We start from the raw sequence: 23,148 nt of genomic DNA on the forward strand, positions 1-23,148 counted from the left end.
CTTTGCAATAGTAATTAAAAATAACCTAATGTCATTAACCCAGTATGGCTTTCTGAAGCCTGTAGCCTGGTTTGCTTCCATGAATGGTTTATTGATCTGTTGTGGAGTAATTCAACAATGAAATTATCTTGAAAATTAAAACCAATATTAAGTAATGGATGATCCAATTTACTGTAACATGAGCTTATTGCTGCAGTTTGTTACTAATTCATGCAGTGAAAAGCTCAAGTAAAACTTTGTTCTCAAATTTCAGTCTGCGTTCCACAGGACAGTTTTTGCAAGAGAATTGCTGAAGTGGATGCAAAGTCCCTAGATAACTGCCCTATGCAAATGCTACACTAACATTTTGAAGGAATTGTCTTAGGAAAAAAGATTTTCTTGCCTCTCTTTTGTTCATAGCTACACAGGTACTTATTGTTTACGATATATCTTGAGTTTTTTTCTATTGGACCTACATGTGGGAAAAATCTGATTAATTATATACCCCACACATGAAATAGCAGGTTTTACGTTTATCTGCTGAGCTTACAGAGGGATTTATCCATGCAGTATCAGTCCTATCTACTAACATAGATAATTAGAACTGCTGCTTCTGTTTCTTTTCCATTTCTTTTTCTCTCCCCTATTCCCTTAATACATTTATTAACATCACCAATTTTAATTCTACTTCCTCTAAGTCAAAACTTCTTGTGTACAATCATCTGCTTTTCTCAATATGACAATTTGTACATAATTCCTCTTTAATCACTGTAAGAGTTTTTTTAATAATTGTAGCAATTTTTTCTGGTTTATGATGGTTATTTCAAGAGTAGAAAAGAAATGTGTATTTTCCTATGTTGTAGAAATAATAAAAAGAACCAATGATTGTCACCCCTCTCTGTAATTTTTTCTTTTTGCCTTTGGCCTTAAAGAACATGCTATACTCCTCTATTAAGCCCTTCTATTTTCACAGGGTCTCTGCAAATCTTTGCAAGACCTATCCATGCAGACCAAATTCTTTAAATTTTTGTTTCCAAGTACTTATTGCAAAAGATTTTTTTTTCTTTTTTTTCCTTCCTGTTAGTAATTTCCTAACCACAATAATGGAGGACATTATTTGGGGGTAGGAGATTATGAGATGAAGTCACTGACTGGCATTTGCCAGATTATTTTCCTGACATTTATGAGGTAAAAATGTCAGCAGAATTAACTTTCAGATCCTTTCACTTTTCTGGGTGAAATTCAGTCTTGTGCCTGAAGTCTGTAAAGGTACAAAACTTTATCACAATCTACTCTTCTATATTCAAGAAGATGAATGGAAGAGAAAATTAAATATTTTGGGGGCTATTGTTTGCCTTTATCAGTGATGGAAGATATTAATTTAATACTTTTCAGAGTGTCTAATCAGACAGAACAAAATTAATGGCCAACTTCTCTCAACCTATATCTTAAAACATGTTTCTACTAAAATATAGTCTCATATGGTACTTTATAAAAGAAATTACCAGAGATACAAAGCATTATTGATCTCAAAACATAAATAATTTTATTGTCCAGACTGTATTCCATATTTCTTAAAAAAAAAAAAAAAAAAAGGAAGGAATTGCATAGTAATAAATTGCTCTTTTAGAATAATTAATTTATTACAGAATAACTCTTTGTGTTTAAGAAATCATATAATTACCAACTCAGGATAGTTTTGCATTTTTGTTTTGAATGGTTTAGGAACTCAGTTTTGAATACTGTGTAATATGAAACTATTCTAAAGAAAGATGAAAATCAGTCTTGTTTTTCTGCAAACAGGCTATTATTTTTTCAGCTTTCAATGAAAGCACAGGTAGAACTTCTATTAGAATATAGTTCTGGCACACTCATCCTCTTAGATGCCAGAAAAAGCTGTTTGAAAAAGCACTGGTTGGATTTTGTGACTTGCGAAGTAAATTATTATTTTTATTTGACTAATAAAGTGAAATAAAGTTAATAAAATGCACTTTTGAGGATTCCTTATTCATCTAACATTTCATGGTCTCCAGGTTATTAATCAGCTTGTCCTTGTAACATCCTCATCCCCACACCCGCAAGTCAAACAAACCTCACCAAAAAGAGTTTTCCCATTTTGGCTTGTGACCATCCCTGATCAGTGCTGTTGCACAGTTCAGCTGAATCTCCTGGTGAAGGTGATTTCCTCTCTTCAGTTGATTTTCTTTAGTATTAGAATGTGCTCCTTCTGCCTCCTGCTTTGGGGGCATATCTTCCAGACGGTGAAAAGTGATGAGCAGCTGGAGGCAATAAGATAGATCAAAAGTCTGTTTCTGTCTGTGGACAGACTTGGTTTTCCAAAACAAAATAAGAGGTATCACTATCTCTAGTCCTGTTTGTAAATGCTTCGTCATGGTAATAATATTTGGTGTGCATAATAAAATCACCTCCCTGCATGAATGATTGCAAAATAACAGATCCCATCTGAAAGAGAGCAAAAGCGTATGGTAGAAGGCAGTCTGGAATTGTGAAAATGACAGCTACTCAGGAACTAAATACAGGAATTTTGCATACTCTGCACCTCTTCTTTAGGACTCATCTGTAGTTTGTCATTTGTGTAATATCAGGGCATGCTGAGGCACAGCTTCAGTATGAATTTCTGTGGAGAATGGTTTGAATCATCAATGTCATTTTTTGCAGAACTTGGCCTTCTCTTAGGGGTTTCCTTTAAGTTTATCCTGTTTAGCTTGTTACAGCTGAAGAAATCTTACCCCCAGGACATAAGCATTACAGGAATCCAAGCTCCGAATCTGAGGTCAGTTCAGATATGCCAGACTATTTGTGATGAGTACCTAAAGCTACCCCAGAAGAAAAGCATTCTCAATACAATATCTTTATGTGGATGCAACATGTGTCCACTGGCATTTACCTGAGATAAAATCTGATGGTTCAAAGAATTGTTACTACAGAGATGGAAATAAGAATCCCTTAATCATATTTAACTGAAAAGTCTCTTGTTCCTTGTTGTGATGTGATGTGATTTCTGCCAAAACAACGTGGTAGACATGCCCTGATAGTGCAACTAGCTCATACAAAATGAGCCAGTTATGTATATTTTCACTTGAGTAGCACTCTTGAAGTCTAAAGGACTTCAGCATGGGTTTTTTATGCAAGTGTTGGATTGTATGCAAGGTCAAATTCCAAGGCAATAAATATGTGAATTTTCCTAACAAAACATAATTTTTTTAACTGATTAGACATTTTTTGTAATTTCTTTTAGAACCATCGGATACAAAAAGAAGTATGTGAAAGTTCCACACGGGCATATTTGGGTGGAAGGTGATCACCGTGGGCACAGCTTTGACAGCAATGCTTTTGGGCCGGTAAGTCAATTCTCTGTATCATTTACACTTTGCAGCTGAAAAGCAGTGCATGTCTCCCGCGTCATTTGTGCAACACACCAAGTATGTATTGATTGTGATTGTATTCTTATTGTTTTTGTGAGAATTATTAGATTTTATAAAATATCTTGGTCAGTGGAGAATGAGTTTGCTCTTAACTATTATAAAAAGAATAAAGACTCCCTTTAATTCCCCCACATGGAAGGAGAAGTGGTGGGGATTTTAAATTTGGAGGGATGTACTGAAGGAGTAGCCAGAGGGCGAGCCAGCTCCCTGTAGCTGACAGATGCTCCCTGAGGACATGTTGCCAGCTGATGTAATTTGGAATGGTTCCCTCCCAGAAGCTCAGTGTTGCTTTAGCGCCAGTGCTGGGGTAAAGAAATAGGAAACTGTAACTGTGCTTAGGAAGTCTTAACTGCTAAATTGGTCTGTGGACAATGGTAGAGACAATTCAAATCTTTCCCAAAAATAAATATTTAAGTTTTCCTTGTATAGGGCCATTTTCATATTGAATAAAGACAAAACGTAACCTGACTGGCAAAAGTGTCCATCTGTTTATCAGGAAGACAGTAAATGCATTCTCTGCACTCCAGTTTTGGTTTGGTTTTGGTTTTGTTACACTTTGTGTAGATTCCTGTTCTTGTTTCAACTTAATCTAGCATTCAGGAAATAGTTGTGTAAGCTGTGCGTCCTGCCGTGGAAATACAAATCCTTTTTGTCCTATTCCATATGCAGTTTTTTGACATGTGTCTTTAAGATAGAATTCTCTTCTACTATTATAAGAAAACCACTGGTTATCAGGAGGAAGTTGTCAAGGCTGGATTTTTCCACCCTTACACATTTCATACCTATTTCATACAGAGGTTGCCCCACTGAATCTGATTGAATTAACGACAGCAAGGACCTTATGAGTTTGTCTGGCTTCTGGAAGTTTAGCCCAATTATTAACTTGAAATAATTTGTTCTCAGGAAAAAATGCAAAATAGGCCTACTGTCTGGTTTGGAGTATTTGATGCCATTGCCTCTCCTTTGCTTTGTCTCACTTTTTTTGTGCTTGCATTTCTTCCTATTATTTATTATAATTTTTCTGCTACTATCTTCTAAGATTTCTGACATCTAGTTTTAGTTTTCAATTCATTCTATCCTGTGCAGGTATCTCTTTTGTCCCTTAGCAGGCCTTTCCTTTTCTGTCTCGGTCTCTTCCCAAGAGAAATCGTAGTGATAAAGCCACTAATCTTTTTTTCACTTACAAATATATTGACAATGTAGACTCAGAGCATGAGGAAACTTTAGCAGTTGGGCATTGGTTTCAGATTTACAGCACTTCACACAGAAATTAATACAAGGTAAAATCCTCAAGATAGGCACCATGCAGCTTTCATACAAGATAGCATGTTGGGGTAAATCTAAATACCTTCAAATTTTTACTCAATTCACTGGTGTTTAGAAATATTAGAAAATTGCCTTCACCAGGCTTTGACCTCACATTAGTCATCAGCTGCTAGCTAACATGAGATAGGATGTCACTTTTCGTACTGCAGTGGCACCTTTCAAGAGCTAGTAAGACAGTTTTTGACAGTGAATTCTTTAGCTTTCTGCAGGAAGAATGACCTTTGTACTGTGTTGTTGAATACATTATAGGCAAGTCAGCTGTAAATAGGTATTTTCCTCTAAAATTAAATTAGAGCAGCAACTGTTGAATACATGCAAAAGGGGGCAGAAGAGATCACAGGGCTGGAAACTAGATTGAGAATAATAAAATACTGAAAATTTTAATCTGTAGGAGAAAACAGAAAGTGTGTTTAGAAGGACATGCCAGACTCCACGTTCTTTTCCATTCTACACATATTTTAGATTTTAGGTTACTGGGACATTTTCTACTCCTATGTCTGCTATACTCTTGAGATCACTTGCACAAATGAATTAAAATAATAAAATCACACTCTTCAATCCATTCAGAAGGTATAGTCTTCTTAACTTAAGCACTTCTTCTCTCATAAGACTGCAGCAGTCATAAGGAACAGACTGCACAATGGTAAGACATCAACCCATTTTTCTCATTTTGTTAGAATATAGGTCACTTAAGAGATTAAGGTTAAATGTTACGTGTGTCACAATTCTGACTTGAAAAAACAGATATATTTTCTTGGATCAAAAGATTCAGTAAAAGTAGTGCATTTTTAAAGTGGATTATGTTGTAGACTACCATTTTTTCATTTTTTATGCAATCTTCTAGTAGAAAGGTGCATATAGTGTAGACAGTGAGACAAAGCAATGTTTTGTAGATGAGCTTAATGAGTTACATGGGGCATAAAAGGAAATTATGGAAAGACAGATTGAGAACAGATGTTAGAATAATTTTTTCTCTTGGAGAATAACAATATGTGTAATGGCCTAATGGGTTAGGCTGATAAAGCAAAAACCCTGATACCAGTCAAGTTCTAAATTAGATGCACCTTTGGAGAGATATGAAATTCTAACATGTAAAACCTTGGCTGATTAAATTATCTTTACTTAGTTCATAAAATTTTATAAAATAAATGATCTTATTTCATTATTGCATGGTTTCTATAGGACTAAAATTGGAATGTTAAGACATAGAGACGTTTTCCTGAAGTGTATAAATAAAATGAAAATGTTTTAACTAAGATTTGTAAAGGTTTAATACTTCCTTTCTGCTTAGTCGTGTCTTTGAATAAAATTAATACCTTAACAGATACTACAAAAATAGCAGGACATCTGTGGGTAGGACTGAATTAGAAATGCTGTTAACTATATGATCGAAACTTAAATATTAATTAACTTTCCAGAATATTGGACTCAGTTAAGTAGTGCATGTTTATAGTATGTTGTCTTTAAAAAATAATGCTTTGTGCAATACAGAATGTCAGGTGTTATATAATACTATTGCTTTGATACTGCTGTGTTTCAGGTTTGGAAATATGTCATGTCAGTCATTCATAATGCTGAAAATAGCTGTTTTGAATAGAAGCCAATAAACATTCAGAGAACTTGCATGTTTTTACTATTATTTAAGGGGGTAAAAAAATTACATATCATTGGAAATTTATTTCAATTACCTGGACTAGAATAGCAATTTCTACTCACTTAGCTGGTACTGTTTTCAAATTCTTATAGAATGAAGTCAAGCTTTTATGACATTAGCTTAGCATTCCTTAATTGCCATACTACAGGAATGTAATAATGAATAGCTTATATAATTATGATACCACCTTTTGAAGTTTCTCCTTTTTGTTTTCAATTCTGGTAATTTTCCTATTTTGGGGGGCCTTTTTACTATGAGGTTGTAGTTCAACAGCGTAGGAAATCTAACATTACTCTTCCTGACAATGCTTCTCCTTTCTTAGATCAGAAATGCACAAGACATTATAAAGAATTGATCAAGTATTAAACTCCTCTGCTGCTTCAAATTTCATAAAGATTTTAAAAGGTTAACTTTATGGTTAACTTTATGCCAGATCAGTTATTGTCTTTGCTTGCACAGCCAGGATAATACCAGCATAAAAACAAAGTGATAATTTATATTCTGGATCTGACACTCTGGCTAAATCAAGGGAAAAGTCATTATAAACTGTACTTCATCCAGATCAAATGCGTAGAGTTGGCATCCAGCAGTGCAGAGATGATTTGCAACCAACATGTAAGTGTATCTGAGAAACAGTTATTAATAAGTTCATATAATAACTGATATATATATATATTCCTGGGTGTACACACATGCAGTGAATAGCGCTCTCACAATTGGGAAAAAAAAGAAAAGTTCAATTTTATCTTATGGGGATTAGTTTGGTAAATGTAGTAGTCTTATTACTACATTTCTATGTTTCCAAATGCCTCGAGCTGAGGATATGAAAGAGCTTTACAAAATTAGGGCTTGAAGTCAATGGCAGTCTTTCAGCTGTCTTGTAAAGGACCTGAACAAAAGCTTATTAAAGTCAATGAGAGATTTCTATTGGCTTTAATGGCTTTGGATAAGACTCTTTATGAATTAAGCTTCACAATCCAGTGTAAAGGCGAAAAGGCTATTATCCTCCTTATCTTCCTGGGAAACCTGAGACACAGGTAGGTTGTGTACCTTGTCATAAAACATCTTTTTGGCTCAGCCAGGTCCCTATCCCAGTCCTTTTGCTAAAAATGCATCTGTCTTTTAATGTGTTTACTCTCAAAACTAAATCCCATTGAACCTGAGCCTGGCTTTTTCTTTAACGGAAGTTTTACATTCATAAGCTTCAAATGAGTAAATTGGTTTTAGTCAGCATTACTGTAGAGGCCATATTTATGATTATCCATATAAGCAATTCTGTACTGTAAGTTCATGCAATAAACTGTCTGAAAAACATTCTTGTCTGTTTAACTATTTTTTCTTTCAGCAGCACAAATCCATAGACTGTAACTACAAAACTCTATAGACCAGAATGACATTCAAAATAAGTGAAAATGCTGAGTTTGTTAGTTATTTTAATTTGCTTTTCAAAGGCTATCATCATCTCTTTCAGATATAAGACAGAAATGGTTTAACTGTTAACCCTCAGTGGGCAAATTCTATTATTAACAGTGATGGAGTGTTGCCTATTATAATTATTTTCTTAAACCAATGCAGTATTTCTCTCTGTAACTACTGTTAGTGACTATAAGTAGTCAAACCCAGAAAATATTAAAAGTTCGTTAGACAGTAAGGTGAACTGAAATAAGGCACTTTTAGTGGAGTGCAGTGCATGACTGCTAGTAAAGGAAATATTTGAACCAAGAGATCTGCAGCCTGTGAGAGTAGCCCTGCTTCATATGCTGCCTTCTTCTATAAGGGGTTCAGAGGACAGTTGAAGGAAGAAGCAGATATCTTTCCACAGTTCTGAATTACTTACATAATAGCAAAGAAAGAATGCCATGTGTCCTAAAAGTGCACATCATCTTGGTGATGATCTTGCCATCTGCTGAAGCTTTCATTTATGAGCTATAAACTAGTGCAAGAATCACATATCTCCTGAAATGGAGCAGCCTTTAGGGCAAAAGGTGGGAAGAGTTCAACAGCTCACAGCACTGCACTGAACAGCACCATGTTAAAATTGCACAGTAAGGTATGCAGGTAGGCAGCGCACACTCTTCCCACAGAGAATTCTGCCAGGTCTCAAAATACCCGGTGACCCCATTTGTGTCCTCATACTCCAACCCACCATTTGGAGAGGCTTAAGACAAACGGTTTCAAATAGCAGGGTCCTAAACCCTATTTTTCTTCATTTAGACTGAAGTCAAAAGGAGAAGGTCAAGCATTGCAAAACAAAACGTGATTTTAGCAAGAAAACACCTACCTGTGATTACACTCATAAAGTTAATGTAGGTGCGGGTAACAGTGATGGCAAAGTAGTCAGTGAAGGCTGGGAATAACGTACTGGGGACTTGTCTGCATCAATTTCCTAGCTGGTGTTGCAGCTTCTTCTGCTGTCTTTTTGTTACCACTTTCACAAGTACTTGCACCTTCACTTCACTGTATAACTGAAACCTTGGAGAGTAGCATGACTCTTATGGGATCTGTGACATTTCTACTTTTTCTCTTGGGTATTAAAGAAGAAATGAAACTGTGTTTAAACAGGATGTGTAATGCAAATATGCAATCAATGACATTTCATAACATTTATCCCTGGCCACTGGCAAAAAAGAAATAGGTAAATTTGTTTACAATCAGAAAAAAGGCTTTGCATATGGAGCATGAAGTTGCAAGTAGTAAATAGCATGCATGCACAGCTTGGACTTTTAAAAGTCTATGATGAATAAAACGGATAGGACATTATGTGTTATGACTGATGATAAATAAACCTCAAAGGGTAAATATGCTTGTCCCTTTTGAGAGAATATTATATGTGAGCTGCAAATTGGAATGGTGGCTTGTCTATTGAGAATGACAATTCACTGCCGGAGCTGCTGAAGGGAAGCCTCGATAATAAGATTGTGTGGCTTCACTGTCATTATCATGACTAACTAAATTTGCAGTACAGGGAATCAAAAAGTCCTCTATGGCTGTCCTAATTCTCTTGGAAAGTAAAATATTAAGCCTGATTGTAGTCTAAACCAATGTATAAAAGTTAATCTTTCAAGCCGCCTGGCTATCAGCAATACAGACAGGACTTTCTCTCTGTACCATATCTACTTGCCTGAAGCATTCCTGACAATATGCTCAGAAAGCTTTTTCTTCTTTTTGTTATTCAATTAATGTAAATAGGATACTAAATGTGATATATTCTCTAAGTACATCCAGAATAGAAAGTTTTTTGAATATATGTGACTAAAAGCTCTCAATTAAGTCTACTCTATTTCTTGGCAATGGAATGCTCATGAGAACTTGTAAAGAGCATAAAGTTTGGGGTTTTGCCTTAGTCATGTCAAATCTTAAACATTTTATGCATTTTAGCTAATTTTCTTTAGTACTGTACTTGGAAGTGTTAATGTTATTTAGCATTGTTCTATTCAAAAAGCTTCAGTCATCCTGCTTATGGAACAAGATTTATGATATAACCCCAAGCACAATGAATTATTAATCCAAATATTTGGTGAATATTTCTGAATGCAAGTACCTTTAAAGGATTTTCCAACCACGTTGGAAAGAATGGTAGGGTGAAGAGCCTACATCTAGTTTTGACATTACTTACATTGCTCTCTACGACTACCTGAAAGGAGGTTGCAGTGAGGGGGGTGTTGGCCTCTTCTCCGAAGTGACGAGTGACAGGACAAGAGGAAATGGCCTCAAGTTGCACCAGGGGAGGTTTAGACTTGATATTAGGAAGAATTTCTTTACTGAGAGAGTGGTGAGACACTGGAATAAGCTGCCCAGGGAAGTGGTTGAGTCACCCTCCCTGAAGGTGTTCAAGGAACATGTGGGACATGGTTTATTGGGCATGGTGGTGTTAGTTGATGGTTGGACTTGATGATCTTACAGGTCTTTTCCAACCTTAGTGATTCTGTGATTCTGTGAAATAAACCAAGAAAAAAAAAACCTGTTGAAACAATTTTAAATTGATTTAATGAAATATTAGAAGAGATAAGAGAGCTGTCAGATTCATACCATCATTTGTAATTAACTAATGTGAACACCTCTGCATTCAAATATAATTATTTGCCGAACCTTGTTTACCTCTTCATTAGTTTCCTTACAATTCTATTTCTCTCAAGTTACAGCTTGAAATACCCTTATATTCAATAACTACTATGTAGAATGTATAGCATTATATTCTCTATATAGGATCTCATAAACTACTTGTTTTTATGGAAATGAGGCACAAAGGAATCTTTGCTGATTTTTCTATGGTTTAACTATATAGGGAATTTTGATTCATGCTGGCATTCATATTAAGATTTGCCAGGATGTCATTTAAAAATCCTTTGAATGTTTTTGTTTCTTTCTGGTTTTACTTCCTTGGACACGGAACATTGTCAAAGCTCAGTCACTGATTACTAAAATAAAGTTCTAACTTTTAGTTTGTAGAATTATAGGAAATTATTATCTACCTGATTCCATTTTTGGATAAGGTAAATGCTTTTGTGTAGTAAGTGCTTATCTCATTAAATCTCCCAATCCTAAAATAAGATTATTTTACTATAGCACCTTGTTTACACCATTCCACATCATATTAGGAGGTTAGAAATGTATATTTATATGACAGTGAATGTGCAAACCAGTGCATATTTATTTATTTACAAGTGCATATTTATTTATTTACAAGTGCATATTTATTTATTTTAGGAGCAAGACATTATTGAAATATGATGAGTAATATTAATAGAACTACCAATACATCTATAAATTGTTTGAGGGAAGGGATTTTTTCCATCCACTTGGTGTCTGTGTGGTTAGGAGTACTGTGGTTTGGGGCTTCCCTGAACAAGAGTTGCAGTCATGTAGGGAAATGAGACCCGTGAAAGGCCCCTGCGATGGAGCTGTAGCACACAAGGTAGAGGAGAGGCTTCAAGAACGGGGCTTGTTCAGCCTTGAGCAGAGAAGGCTGCGAGGAGAGCTCATGGCTGTCCTCAGCTACAGTGCAGCCTACAGGGAAGGCTGCGCAAGACTCTTCTCAGAGATGCAGAGTAGTAGGACAAGAAACAATAGGCACAAGTCACAACATGCGAAATTCTGAATAGATATTTGGATATTTTTAAATTGTGTCTTCATTTTTGGGGAAGTCATGCCTTGTTTACCCAGAAAGTTTCTAAGATCTCCATTCTTAGAGACAGTAAAACACTCTGACTAAACAAGGCCCTGAGCAACCTGTTCAGCTGGCCTTGCTCCAAGCAGGAGGTTGGAGCAGATGAACTCCAGATATCCCTCCCAACCTATATGATTCTGTGCATCTATGAAAGCAATTTTCATTTTGTCAGTAAACTGTCCTATTTAGGACATTGGACAGCAAACTTTTGTCAGTTTACTGTCCTACTTGTTAACACTGATGGAGCCACATTTATCAAGAGTGAAAAAATGGTAAATTTATCTATGCTAGTACCACTTTTCTACTGTTGCATTCTGTCAGAGGATTACAAAGTGTATCAAATTTCATTTCAGATTGTGCAAGCATTTTTTGCAAACCTTTATCTCTATTTCCTCTGTTCTAAAAGGAAGAGTTTGGAAAGTATACTAGGTAGCATGAATCTTCCTAACTTGGCCATGTTTAAAATTCAGCCTGGGCAGAGAAGAAAGATTTTCCTCAAATACTTTATTAATAAATTAACAGCATTTAATTTTTTTTTGAAGCATCGCTTCAAATTCCATAGGTGTGTTATGGAACAAATAGGAATACTTAATCAGAACTAAATCACTAGGATCCTGATCTTGCTAATGTATATATATGTATATATATAGTTTTATGTCTACAAGTACTTCTTAATAAAGTCAAGGGACTGCATGATTCAGACTGCTCCTTTTTGTTTTCTTTGTTTCCTTTCTCTTATTTTGAAAGACTTAATGAATAAAGCACCCCACTTTAAACTGAATCATTTTACCGATTTTAGTGGTTCGTTAGGATGACAGCTATTTCAGTAATATCTTAAATTTTTAAATAGTCATACCTTTTTTTTTAATAATTGTATTCCTGACTGTTACCAAAGCTCTTAAAGTATTTTCCAAACTGTATGTATTTTTATAAAAATAGCATAGAATGGACAGATTTATTTATGATTTTTTAAAGAATTCAAACTACAAAAATATAGAAATAGTTTTCTGATTAACATAATCATGGTGTTGCCAGAGGAATTTTCAGACTGATAGCAGAATTTTAAAGTTATTTGTTCTCCCTTTCAGTGCAGGAGAGACAAGTAAGAATAATTCTTGAGAGGTAAATCCCATAGAATGTTACATTTGCTGAGAGGAATAATGCCAACCAACAGAGGAATAAATATGTTTACAAAACAATTTGTAAAATATATTCTTTTCCCCTTGTTTGTTATTTGAGACAATGTCACCTAATTAAAGTTGGGTATAGTTATTTTAATTTACTTGCTCTGAAGATTTTGGCACTGCAGATTAGTTTCTATTGGGGTTTGAAATCTTACGTAGGTTTCAATTAAGAGCTACTGCAACTCAACATCAGATCCAGGAATCAATACAATTCTTTTAATTCTTCTCTTGTAAACCTTGAGATTTAGAAAAGAGTTGTATACAGTATGAAAACTGGTATTAGTAGCAATGAAACAGCAATAACTCCATGGTACTTCCTGTGTGTTTAGTTAATATATACTGCTTCCTCTTCCACTTATGTACAATTTATGTAACTGTAATATTTGTTCTCATGTAATTATTGAAAATATGTTTAACTGCACTTGATGCAGAACAGAAATTTCCCGTCAGGTGACCAACAGCTCTCTGTCGTCATGAGGGCAAGTCCTGTATAAACCTTTGAACACCACTGATACATAACAATGCCTGCAAGCTGCAAGATCTGTAACTCAATATCACATTTTCTAATTGCAAAATTTCTTTTTTCCCCCTAGTGCATCTATCCCAATATGATTTTAATGAATGCTGTTCTGAAATATGTATGTAGTAGAGCTTATACCAATGCTGTCTCTTCCTTGCAATATATCTTCTTGAAGCTGGAAGATCAGATTACAAGTTTTAGGAAATGTTAACTTGTAAGCTTAATATTTGTGCAATATCAGTTGCTGATACAAGGGTGAAAGGGAACCAAGGTGGTAGTTAACATGACGTGATAGTGAGATCTGATATTTCTTTCCTACCAAAGCCAGAAATCTGAAGATGATGAATAATTTGCACTTTACAAGCATGGATCTTGGATCAATAATGGATCAATAATCAGAAATAAAGGGGAAGAAAGAAAGAAAAATCTACTGCAGATTTTATTTCGCAGAACACAAAATAACACACTTCTGGTGGAAGTCATGCAATTGTAGTAATGAAAATCTGTGCAGCATCAGTCAAAAAAAACCCCAACCCTTTCAGTATTTTATGATGGTAAAATGAGTTATGAGGTATTTTCTTAAAGAGTTACTGCATTGTGTTTCTTAAAAGCATAGTAAATGGTCCCTGCAATCACTGCTTTACAGCTGTTGGATTAGTGTATGTTAAGTGGTGCTTATTTAATATTGCACATTGTTAGAGCTTATTAAAACCTTTAGTCAATGTTGCCAGAGTTATAGTTTGTAGAACATAGCTTTGACTTGGTGCACAGCCGAGAGAGGAAACTGAAGAGCTACAAGCTTTCCCAATTTTACTTTTGGATCACCTTAGTGGGACTCAGGTCTTTTTGTGGTTAAGCCAGTTAGAAGTTTTAAAGCCAAAAGCTCAGCTTTCTCCCACTAAAAATGCACAAAAGAAATAACAGAAAGTCTAAAACCACTAACTTGCTGGCAGTTTAAGATTTTTAATTCTGTATTATGCCTGATCATATTCACTTATTTTCCTATTATACAAATTAAAATCCAGGTTTAATTTGCAACTTATTAAATCCCAGGATTTGTGTAATTTAGATGCCAAAATAATAGACTTTTGGACTACTCTGTAACAGATGTGAAACTGGTATCCAACATTGAATTTTGGCCATATACATGCTATATCTAATGAAAGCCAAGGGAATACTATGGCCAAAACAAGGTGTATTACACTGAATAAGGAGCGGGATCAGAAGAAGTAACTGCCTACAAAATTCTCCATGACTGCTCCTTGGCAGGTTATGGCTCCACTTATTGTAATAGCTACCTTCACATTTCAGAGACTTTGGCAGGTTGAAAGAACACACCAAAGGATAGTTTTTACAATTTTAGTGATTAGATAGAGACATTCCAGAATTCCTTTTTTCTTCAGACTCTTATAATGGTGTCATAACCATGGGCTGCTAATTCAATCTGTTCTTCACAATATTGGTAATGTAGGTTTCCACATACAGAATAAACCAGAAATGCCTGCATAAGTCTTCCAGACTGAATTGTACCAAAATGGACATGCACTTTGGAGTGAAAGTATACATGTTCCCCAAAAAGTTCCTGATATTGCTGCAGCTGCTGTGTTCTCCATATCCTCAAGCTGCAAACAGATTAAACACTCCCCTTTGCCAAGCTCCATGTATTGTTTTCACTCGGATATGTATTGTTTTCTGGTAAGCCCTGTAATACAGGACTTGAGAAACTGCTTCATATACACGAGATCTGTACTCAAATATGCTGCATATGCTCTTATATATTTTCCGCTGTTACTTATTGTCAGAGTAATTTTGGAGGCCCTCACAATTTTGTTTGTTTCAATGAAGGCATAAGTTCATAACTCAAAACACTCCCTAATTAATATAAGTTCTGATTATACTTATCGAATGGAGTCATGTAGAGAGTATTTCTACTCTTTCTCGTTATTGATAGCTATTAAAATGTTTGTAGTATCAGAGTGAATTTTTGAAGTTTGTACCATAAGGCTTATATCTCTTTCCTTATGTAATATCCAGTCTTCCCTTGAAAATTTGTTCAAAAGTAGACTTTAGCGACTTTCCACTGCGCATAGGCCAAAGCAGACTGTGCGGTATCTGTATGCCTTTAGGCCACCTTTCTCTTTCACAGATATTGCTGCCAATGGCCTACCAGTGTATTTCTATATACCCTCCTCTAGGGAGTATCTTTAACTCTGTGCGGGCCTGTATGTGTGACCTCTGAGGCTGTTTTTTGGGGGGGAAACTAGCACCTGGAAAATGTTGCTTTGTTATCCCAGACATCTTTACTAAGCATTTGAGGTTACGTTCACTCTCCTGGATCATTCTCATTATCTTTATCACAGTGTCATTGTTTTCTTCTGTTTGAATTAAGACAAAGAAGTCATCCAGGATGGTACTGAACTGATAAACTGAAGTTCTCACATACCCATAAAAACCAAAGTAATTATAATTCCTTTCCTGGTTGTAGCAAAGAAAGGATTGCTGTGGCTAAGAAAACTAGGCACTAATTTCAAGAAGATTCTAACATTATTCATTATGCCAAATCAAAAATTATTTTTAAGATAAATTCATCAAGTAGAATAAGGTATGGTTCACATAATAACAGAAGCAAACCTTGCATTTCTGTTCTTGTATTCATCTCATGTTTGAACTGTATCTTTAAAAAAGAAAATAATAAAGATATTCTCTTGAGCATTTATATTTGCATTTACATGCAGTGTGGGTTGTATGGTAGGCCTTGTTTCACATCTGTGTTTTAGTTTGAAGCTTTACGAAATGCAGCAGCGTGAAGTAAGTCATGCGCTAAAAAAGAAGAAAAATGTGGTATATCTACCTTCCCTGGTTTGCTTTCAGAGTTCTCTCCTGGCACATTTTACAGAAATGAATTTGACAGTAACAAAAACTAAAAAGATATTTGGATTACTTCAACAGTAAACTAGCAACAAAACCATGTCATTTCAATTTATCACTTGTTGTCTTTAAGTGTGTGAAATCTTAGTTCTTCACAACGTTGCAATAAATTGCTTATATATAGGAAAAAGCTGCAGACTTCACAGAGAAAAAAACCCAACAAATTATTGACTGCCAACTGAGCCTTCACTTTACCCCTGAATTGCAGATATTTTAGTGAATCTCACACTACATGAACCAGAACAACACAATAACCTTAGCTTTACCCTTTTTGCTATGTCTCAAGGTATTAGGGTTTTATCCATCAAAACCAGCTCTGGCCCAAACAGCACATTGGGCCTTTGAAATTATAACCTGAGAAACAAATCCTGTGAAACCAAACTTAACCTCCACAGCTAGTTTTTATCCTACTAGCATAAATCTATGTTTCTTAAGAGGATATCTTGGTATTCTGAAGAAATCTAATATATTAACAGGGTTACACAGGAAAAGAGCACATCCACTTACCTTATTCAATGAGTTTTTGCACAAAGATTTCAAAAAAATAAAAAAGAATTAAAACATAAATAAAAAAATCAGAAAATAATTGGAATTTTGAATCTTTTACTGTGATAAGTTCTACAGAGGCAGAAAAGTTCAAATAAGCTAGACAGATGATAAGTTATGAAGTAATTGTTAAACAAACAGCAAATATTCCTTGAGTACTGTTATCTGCAGGTAGGTCCAGTTATAAAGCATCTCTTGTTTATAAACTCAGAAAGAAAGACATAAAAACTCTTCTACTTTTGCAAATCTGAATTTTTGTCTTTCTTGTCAAAATATGTGAGGTCTTAGCAGACATAGTATTTTAGCACAATCCAAGATTTAAAGGGGATGACTGATCTGTTGAAAATCTGACTTGACTTTATTATACATAATTAAAGAACTAGTACACCTACCATCTAAAAAAACCCAGTGAACAAATTCTTCCAACTCGACACTGTCTCCCCTAGTATTCTCCTGGAGAAGCTGGCGGCTCGTGGCTTAGACAGGTGCATTCTTTGCTGGGTAAAAAACTGGCTGGATGGCCGAGCACAGAGAGTTGTGGTGAATGGGGTGAAATCCAGTTGGCGGCTGGTCACAAGCGGAGTCCGCCAGGGCTCAGTTTTGGGGCTGGTCTTGTTTAATGTATTTATCGATGATCTGGATGAGGGGATCGAGTGCTCCCTCAGCAAGTCTCTAGAGGACACCAAGTTGGGTGGAAGTTTTGATCTGCTTGAGGGTCGGAATGCTCTGCAGAGGGATCTGGACAGGCTGGATGGATGGGCCAAGGGCCGATTGTATGAGGTTCAACAAGGCCAAGTGCCGGGTCCCGCACTTGGGTCACAACAACCCCATGCAATGCTACAGGCTTGGGGATGAGTGGTTGGAAAGCTGCCCAGCAGAAAAGGACCTGGGGGTGCTGGTAGGCAGCTGGCTGAAGATGAGCCAGCAGTGTGCCCAAGTGGCCAAGAAGGCCAATGGCATCCTGGCCTGTATCAGAAATAGTGTGGCCAGCAGGAGTAGGGAGGTGATCGTGCCCCTGTACTCATCGCTGGTGAGGCCGCACCTCGAATACTGTGTTCAGTTTTGGGCCCCTCACTACAAGAAGGACACTGAGGTGCTGGAGCGTGTCCAGAGAAGGGCGACGAAGCTGGTGAGGGGTCTGGAGCACAAGTCTTCTGAGGAGCGGCTGAGGGAACTGGGGTTGTTCAGTCTGGAGAAGAGGAGGCTGAGGGGAGACCTCATCGCTCTCTACAATTACCTGAAAAGAGGTTGCAGAGTGGTGGGTGTTGGCCTCTTCTCCCAAGTGACTAGCGACAGGACAAGAGGAAATGGCCTCAAGTTGCGCCAGGGGAGGTTCAGGCTGGATATTAGGAAAAAGTTCTTTACTGAGAGAGTGGTGAGACACTGGAATAAGCTGCCCAGGGAAGTGGTGGAGTCACCATCCCTGGAGGTGTTCAAGAAACGTGTGGACGAGGCATTGTGGGACATGGTTTAATGGGCATGGTGGTGTTTGTTGGTTGATGGTTGGACTTGATGATCTTACAGGTCTTTTCCAACCTTAGTGGTTCTGTGATTCTGTGATTCTGTGAAATATCTAAGTAGAATAAACTTAGTAAACATCAACATTATACTCCTCTGTGTAATTCAACTTTAATTCCTTTTTTAACAGGACTTAATAATATGCTGCCTTCTGTAGCACATGATGGTTTCATTATTGATCATTATGATCTTGTGCTCTTGATAGTGTCTTGCTGCAGAAACAAACACTAATGATACAAAACTAATAGCAGTATAACACCTTTAGGTGAAACAAAGCATTGACACATATGATAAAAATGGGTTTTGATTACTCTTCCGAGACTTTTTATGTCAGAATGGCTAGGTGCTTTTTCTGAAAAGAACACTGTGTAATCTAAGGAGAAATAGTTCTGTCTACCAGTAGAGACAGTAGGAGATATCAGTGATATCTGGAACAAAAAAAATTGAGTTTATTCTTCTGTCAGAATTCCACTTTAAAGCCTTTCTTCCTAGCTCTCTAGAGAAAGTCCCGATCGTCATTTAAATGCACGTATTTTAAAATGAGATTCATAAGGGAGTAAAACTATCAAAGTTTCATATGAAAAAAGAATACAGAGATGCTGCTTATAGGTTTTGAAATAAAAAATTAAATTGTGTCTTTAAAATGGAATGGTGCCAGCTTTCTGGAGACTAATTTAAACTTTTTTCAGAATGAGTGTTACATAGCATTAATGACTGGTAGCTTTAGATTTCATGACTTATCTTCAAACAAAGGAAAACTCAGGATTTGCTTTCCATTAAATTTGGAACTGGACAAAAGATATGTCTTTTTCACAGTATTTTCATCATCCTGAAATTTCAGTAAAAGTGCAAATTAAGCTCCAGCATTAAGTGGACTTTCAGCAACAGTGTACTAATGACGTTGGGCAAACTCTTAGAGAATTTGGCATTGCATTTTTCTATCCTATATAGATATAAAGATATATTCCACTTTTAAAAATAATTTATTACCTCCTTTGAGGTCTGGGATATTTGCAATAGCTTTATTCCCTAAGTCAGGAAAAAAAAAATCCTTTTGTAAGCTAGAATGGGTTCCTCTTGTGTCCAGTTTTTACAGTATGTTAAAGAAGTAAAAACTTTGGAAAAATCTTGTTTCTGTGGGACTAACTGGGAGTTTTGCCAGAGAGTTCAGTGAGGTCAGGACTTCATCCCCCAGCATGTTTTTCCTGTTGACGCTATGCTGCAGGCTTATAGCACCACAGACTCTCCCCAGCAAGGGATGGCACACAGCTCACCCTGCCATGCCTTTCTCCAGCCCCTGCCGCGCTCCATCTGCCCAGGGCTGGCAGAGTCTTCAGAGAAAGGGATCCTATCTTTGTCACACAATCACGCACCAGAAGAATCTTGTTCGTGCTTGATATTTAAAGGTTTCCTCTGTTATTCTGATGTTGATCTGTGGCACATAAATGCTAAATACATAGATGAAGAACTAATCTTCCTGTTTGCATAGGAAGAACCCAATTTTAAACTACCGTAGTCAGAGGTAGCACTTTGCCAGTGAGGAATATCTCCCACTCCTTAGGGCTAATTCTAAAACTCACAATGTTTTTACAGTAAGAAAAAGGATTACATACCACAAGTGGAATACATTCCCTAGCATCCTTCCAGTTGTGTACGTCAGAAATGCTCATAGTTTCTGAACTGTTCGTTACAATTCACAGCCTCTGTGCATTGCAAGCTAAAAATGAAAACAGCGGGCAAATTGCAAATACATTTGCAGTTGTTGTTTTAGTTGATTATAGGTACAATATCAAGCATGAAACAGTAAACCAAAAGTCCCTTTGTGTTCTGGGTAATTAACCAGAAATACACTTAGTGTGGCATTGCTAATCCAGTTATACAAAGGGAAAAATATATTTGCTAATAACAACTTATATTAAGCTACCTGAATAAAACTCACTGATAGCCTCTTACGATAAAAGCTTTTTTAAATTATTTTCAAAAGTTTATTTGTCATTATTAAAAACAAATCCAATATAAATTTTTGCAGTTTATTTATGGCTTTTTGTTATATTTTTACCCCTAATTCAGTCCTATCAGTATACACTCTTTCACACTTAGTCACACACTGAGGTAAAGATTACAGAATTGTTTGATATTAAGTACAAAAGTGTCTTTCAGGCCATGTGCAATCTCATCTAGTTTGATGTCTTACTCATTCTAACTTTCTTCTTTTTTTGAAATATGCTGTATGAATACTCATGGCCACTTTTTTCCTGAGCATCTGAGCAACCCTAGATACATTTGAAAGTATTCACTCTCATGATGGGTCTCCTGAAAGGCATTTCATCTGTCACACCCAGCAGCCTTTGTTAGTTCATAGCAGAAGACACCATAGATTTCTGTTTACATGGATGAAATAGAAAAGAATTTGCTTTTCTATAATACCTTCTCTATTTCAAGGTATTTCAAAGCCCTTGAAAGAATATCCTGACTGAGTTCAATGTACTGCAGTGTGTATGAGTAGGCACTTGCAGCAGCCCTTCAGGACTGCATATTTAGTAACAGCACAAAGACAGACATTTCAGCTAGTGTAATGATAGAAGGTATGTTGAAAGGATTGTGAAAATGTGTGCAAGGGATTTCACTGTGGGAAAACAAGCAAACAGACAAAACCATCAAAAACTATGTGAGAGACATAGTAAGTTTTAAAACATTTTTCTCATGTATAAAAGATGTAAAAGATTATATGATTGCAAGACGTTTCATGCTGAAGATATTTTCTTGTTTAAATAACCCCTGCTCTCTCAACTTAGTCCATATAAAACTTTCAAGATCACCAAAAATATAAAACTAGCATTGTGTTGCGCTCTCAACCGTCTCAGCAGAGAAGACAAAGAAGTAAAGCACTGCGGATATTGAATTCTTTTCCATTACTGAATGTGGCAATTTCTTTATGCTCTAGGGAGTATAGACTCCATATAGATTTGGCACTGCTAATGCGTGTTCTATACCTATTTGTGGAGCTGACACTTGACAACTAATTAGTACTTTTCCTCTGCATTAATCTAGATATATAGATATCTATATATTTAACGATTTCACTCTTGTTTTTTCTGACATGTTTATCAAATTCCTAGTGTTTGTTTTCAAGTGCAGGCTAATAGACTGTCCCAAGGCAAACACTGTGGTCAGCAGTTCATCTGAAATGTATATGTACTATTTTTGTAGCAGGGATGGAAATCTTCATAAACCAAAAGTGCTTGAGAATGCTTACCCAAAAGCTCAAAAATGCCATTTTAAAAAAATATTGCACAAAAATATTTTATAAATAAAGGAGAGGTGAGGTAAGATGTGCATTTAAACCTGTATTTGTAAGAAGGCACTTAATAAGGGGTCTAACTTTCAGTAATGCTTCATATCTGATTCTTTCCATTCATGAATCCTCCAAAGAAAATCAGGACATATATTGAAGTCTGGTGAACTCTGAACCTAAGACCAACTCTTAAGTTCTGCATTTATAAAAAAACTAACCCACATTCTACTTTCTTCCCTGTGTTTCTGTGTCCTTTCCTTCACTTTTTTCTCCCTTCGTTATTTCCAGGAACAAAAGAAAATATATTTTTTACAATGAACTTCATATATTTCTTGTCTTTTTAACAGAGATCAATCTCAGGTTCTCTGTTAAATCATATGAATTGCATTAGCTGACTTTTTTTATTAGTAAGCAGCTTTCTGAATCTTTTTTCTTTCAGTGCTTTGAATTGCTGAAATGGAAGCACAGCCAGTTTTCAGTCACATTTCTTGAACCACAGGAAAAAAGGGAACTTTGTTGTCTAACTGTCCCTTGAGGAACACTTATTCTTTCGAATGGAAGTAGCAGTTCTCAAATCTTGAGATTAGGAATTCAGTCTGGGCTGTTAGAGGTTCAGGGGGCTTGTCAGCTAATTTTCAAATATTGCCTGTGGTTCTCAGTTTGTTCCACTAAGTTGTCTCTTAAGAGTCACTTTTTTGGATTTACATCATGACTTTACATTACACATATTTATACTGCTTTTTAATTTCCCCTTTTTTGCATCACTTATATTTGACTCCCCAAGTGTTATATTCTGCAATGTGAGTCAGTCTGTGAGATACTCAGAACAGAGAGTGTGTTCACACATCTGCTAAAACTTCATACACCTTGGGCACTCTGTAGAAATTAAGAAAATACATTTTCTAAAATGATGAAACATGACATTAATATAGAAAATGTCAGTCACTAGTTATATTTTGTCAGATAAATATTATTTGCCATGGCAGAGTTCAATGCTTAATAATACATTGTTCTTGTCAGTACTGTTTAAAGTGCACATGATTCATTCTAAACCTTTATCTTAGCTGATAGTGAAAGTAGGCACTTAGCATTTTCCTAAAACAAATCTCAGTTCAGAAGTTTAATACACTTCCATATTTACAGCAATAGAAAAGAATATTCTGCCTTCTCCAGAGATTTATTTATCTCAGTTGTATAGAAGAGGTTTATGCTGCCATTGCTACAGTTTTACAAGATCTACTGAAACATTATTTAACAACTCACAGTGTGATAATGCTGGATTTGCATATATTAGAAAATGTTTCCTATTTAAATGCAATTTAGAATTAAAAAGTAAGTTTCCTAGCAGAATGGAAACATGAAAGAGGCAGTGTTGCTTGATACAAATATTAAGAAGCTTTGCAAAAATTCTGTTATTTGGAAATATGTAGTAGTAATATTTTAGTAAAATATCACATTACATATCCAATTTTTTGCTTTTTGTTTGTCTTCTAAAAGTTTTAAAAGAAAGATCTTATAGCAGCATTTTAAATTTTATTATAATATTGTTAATTTACATATATTTTAGCTATAAATATCAGAATAA

The 23,148-nt window shown here is 35.8% G+C and overlaps 1 protein-coding gene across 2 annotated transcripts in view; it reads left to right on the top strand.

Annotated features, from left to right (window-relative positions):
• The window catches only part of IMMP2L (inner mitochondrial membrane peptidase subunit 2), a 485,257-nt gene that overhangs the window by 379,912 nt on the left and 82,197 nt on the right, over positions 1-23,148 (top strand). For both annotated transcript variants that reach the window (XM_059816789.1, XM_059816790.1), the window contains one exon: positions 3,239-3,341. In XM_059816789.1, the coding sequence (XP_059672772.1) occupies positions 3,239-3,341 (103 nt within the window). The remainder of the gene's footprint in view (positions 1-3,238; positions 3,342-23,148) is intronic.

Source organism: Gavia stellata, chromosome 4, assembly GCF_030936135.1.
Source record: "Gavia stellata isolate bGavSte3 chromosome 4, bGavSte3.hap2, whole genome shotgun sequence".
Classification (NCBI taxonomy): domain Eukaryota; kingdom Metazoa; phylum Chordata; class Aves; order Gaviiformes; family Gaviidae; genus Gavia; species Gavia stellata.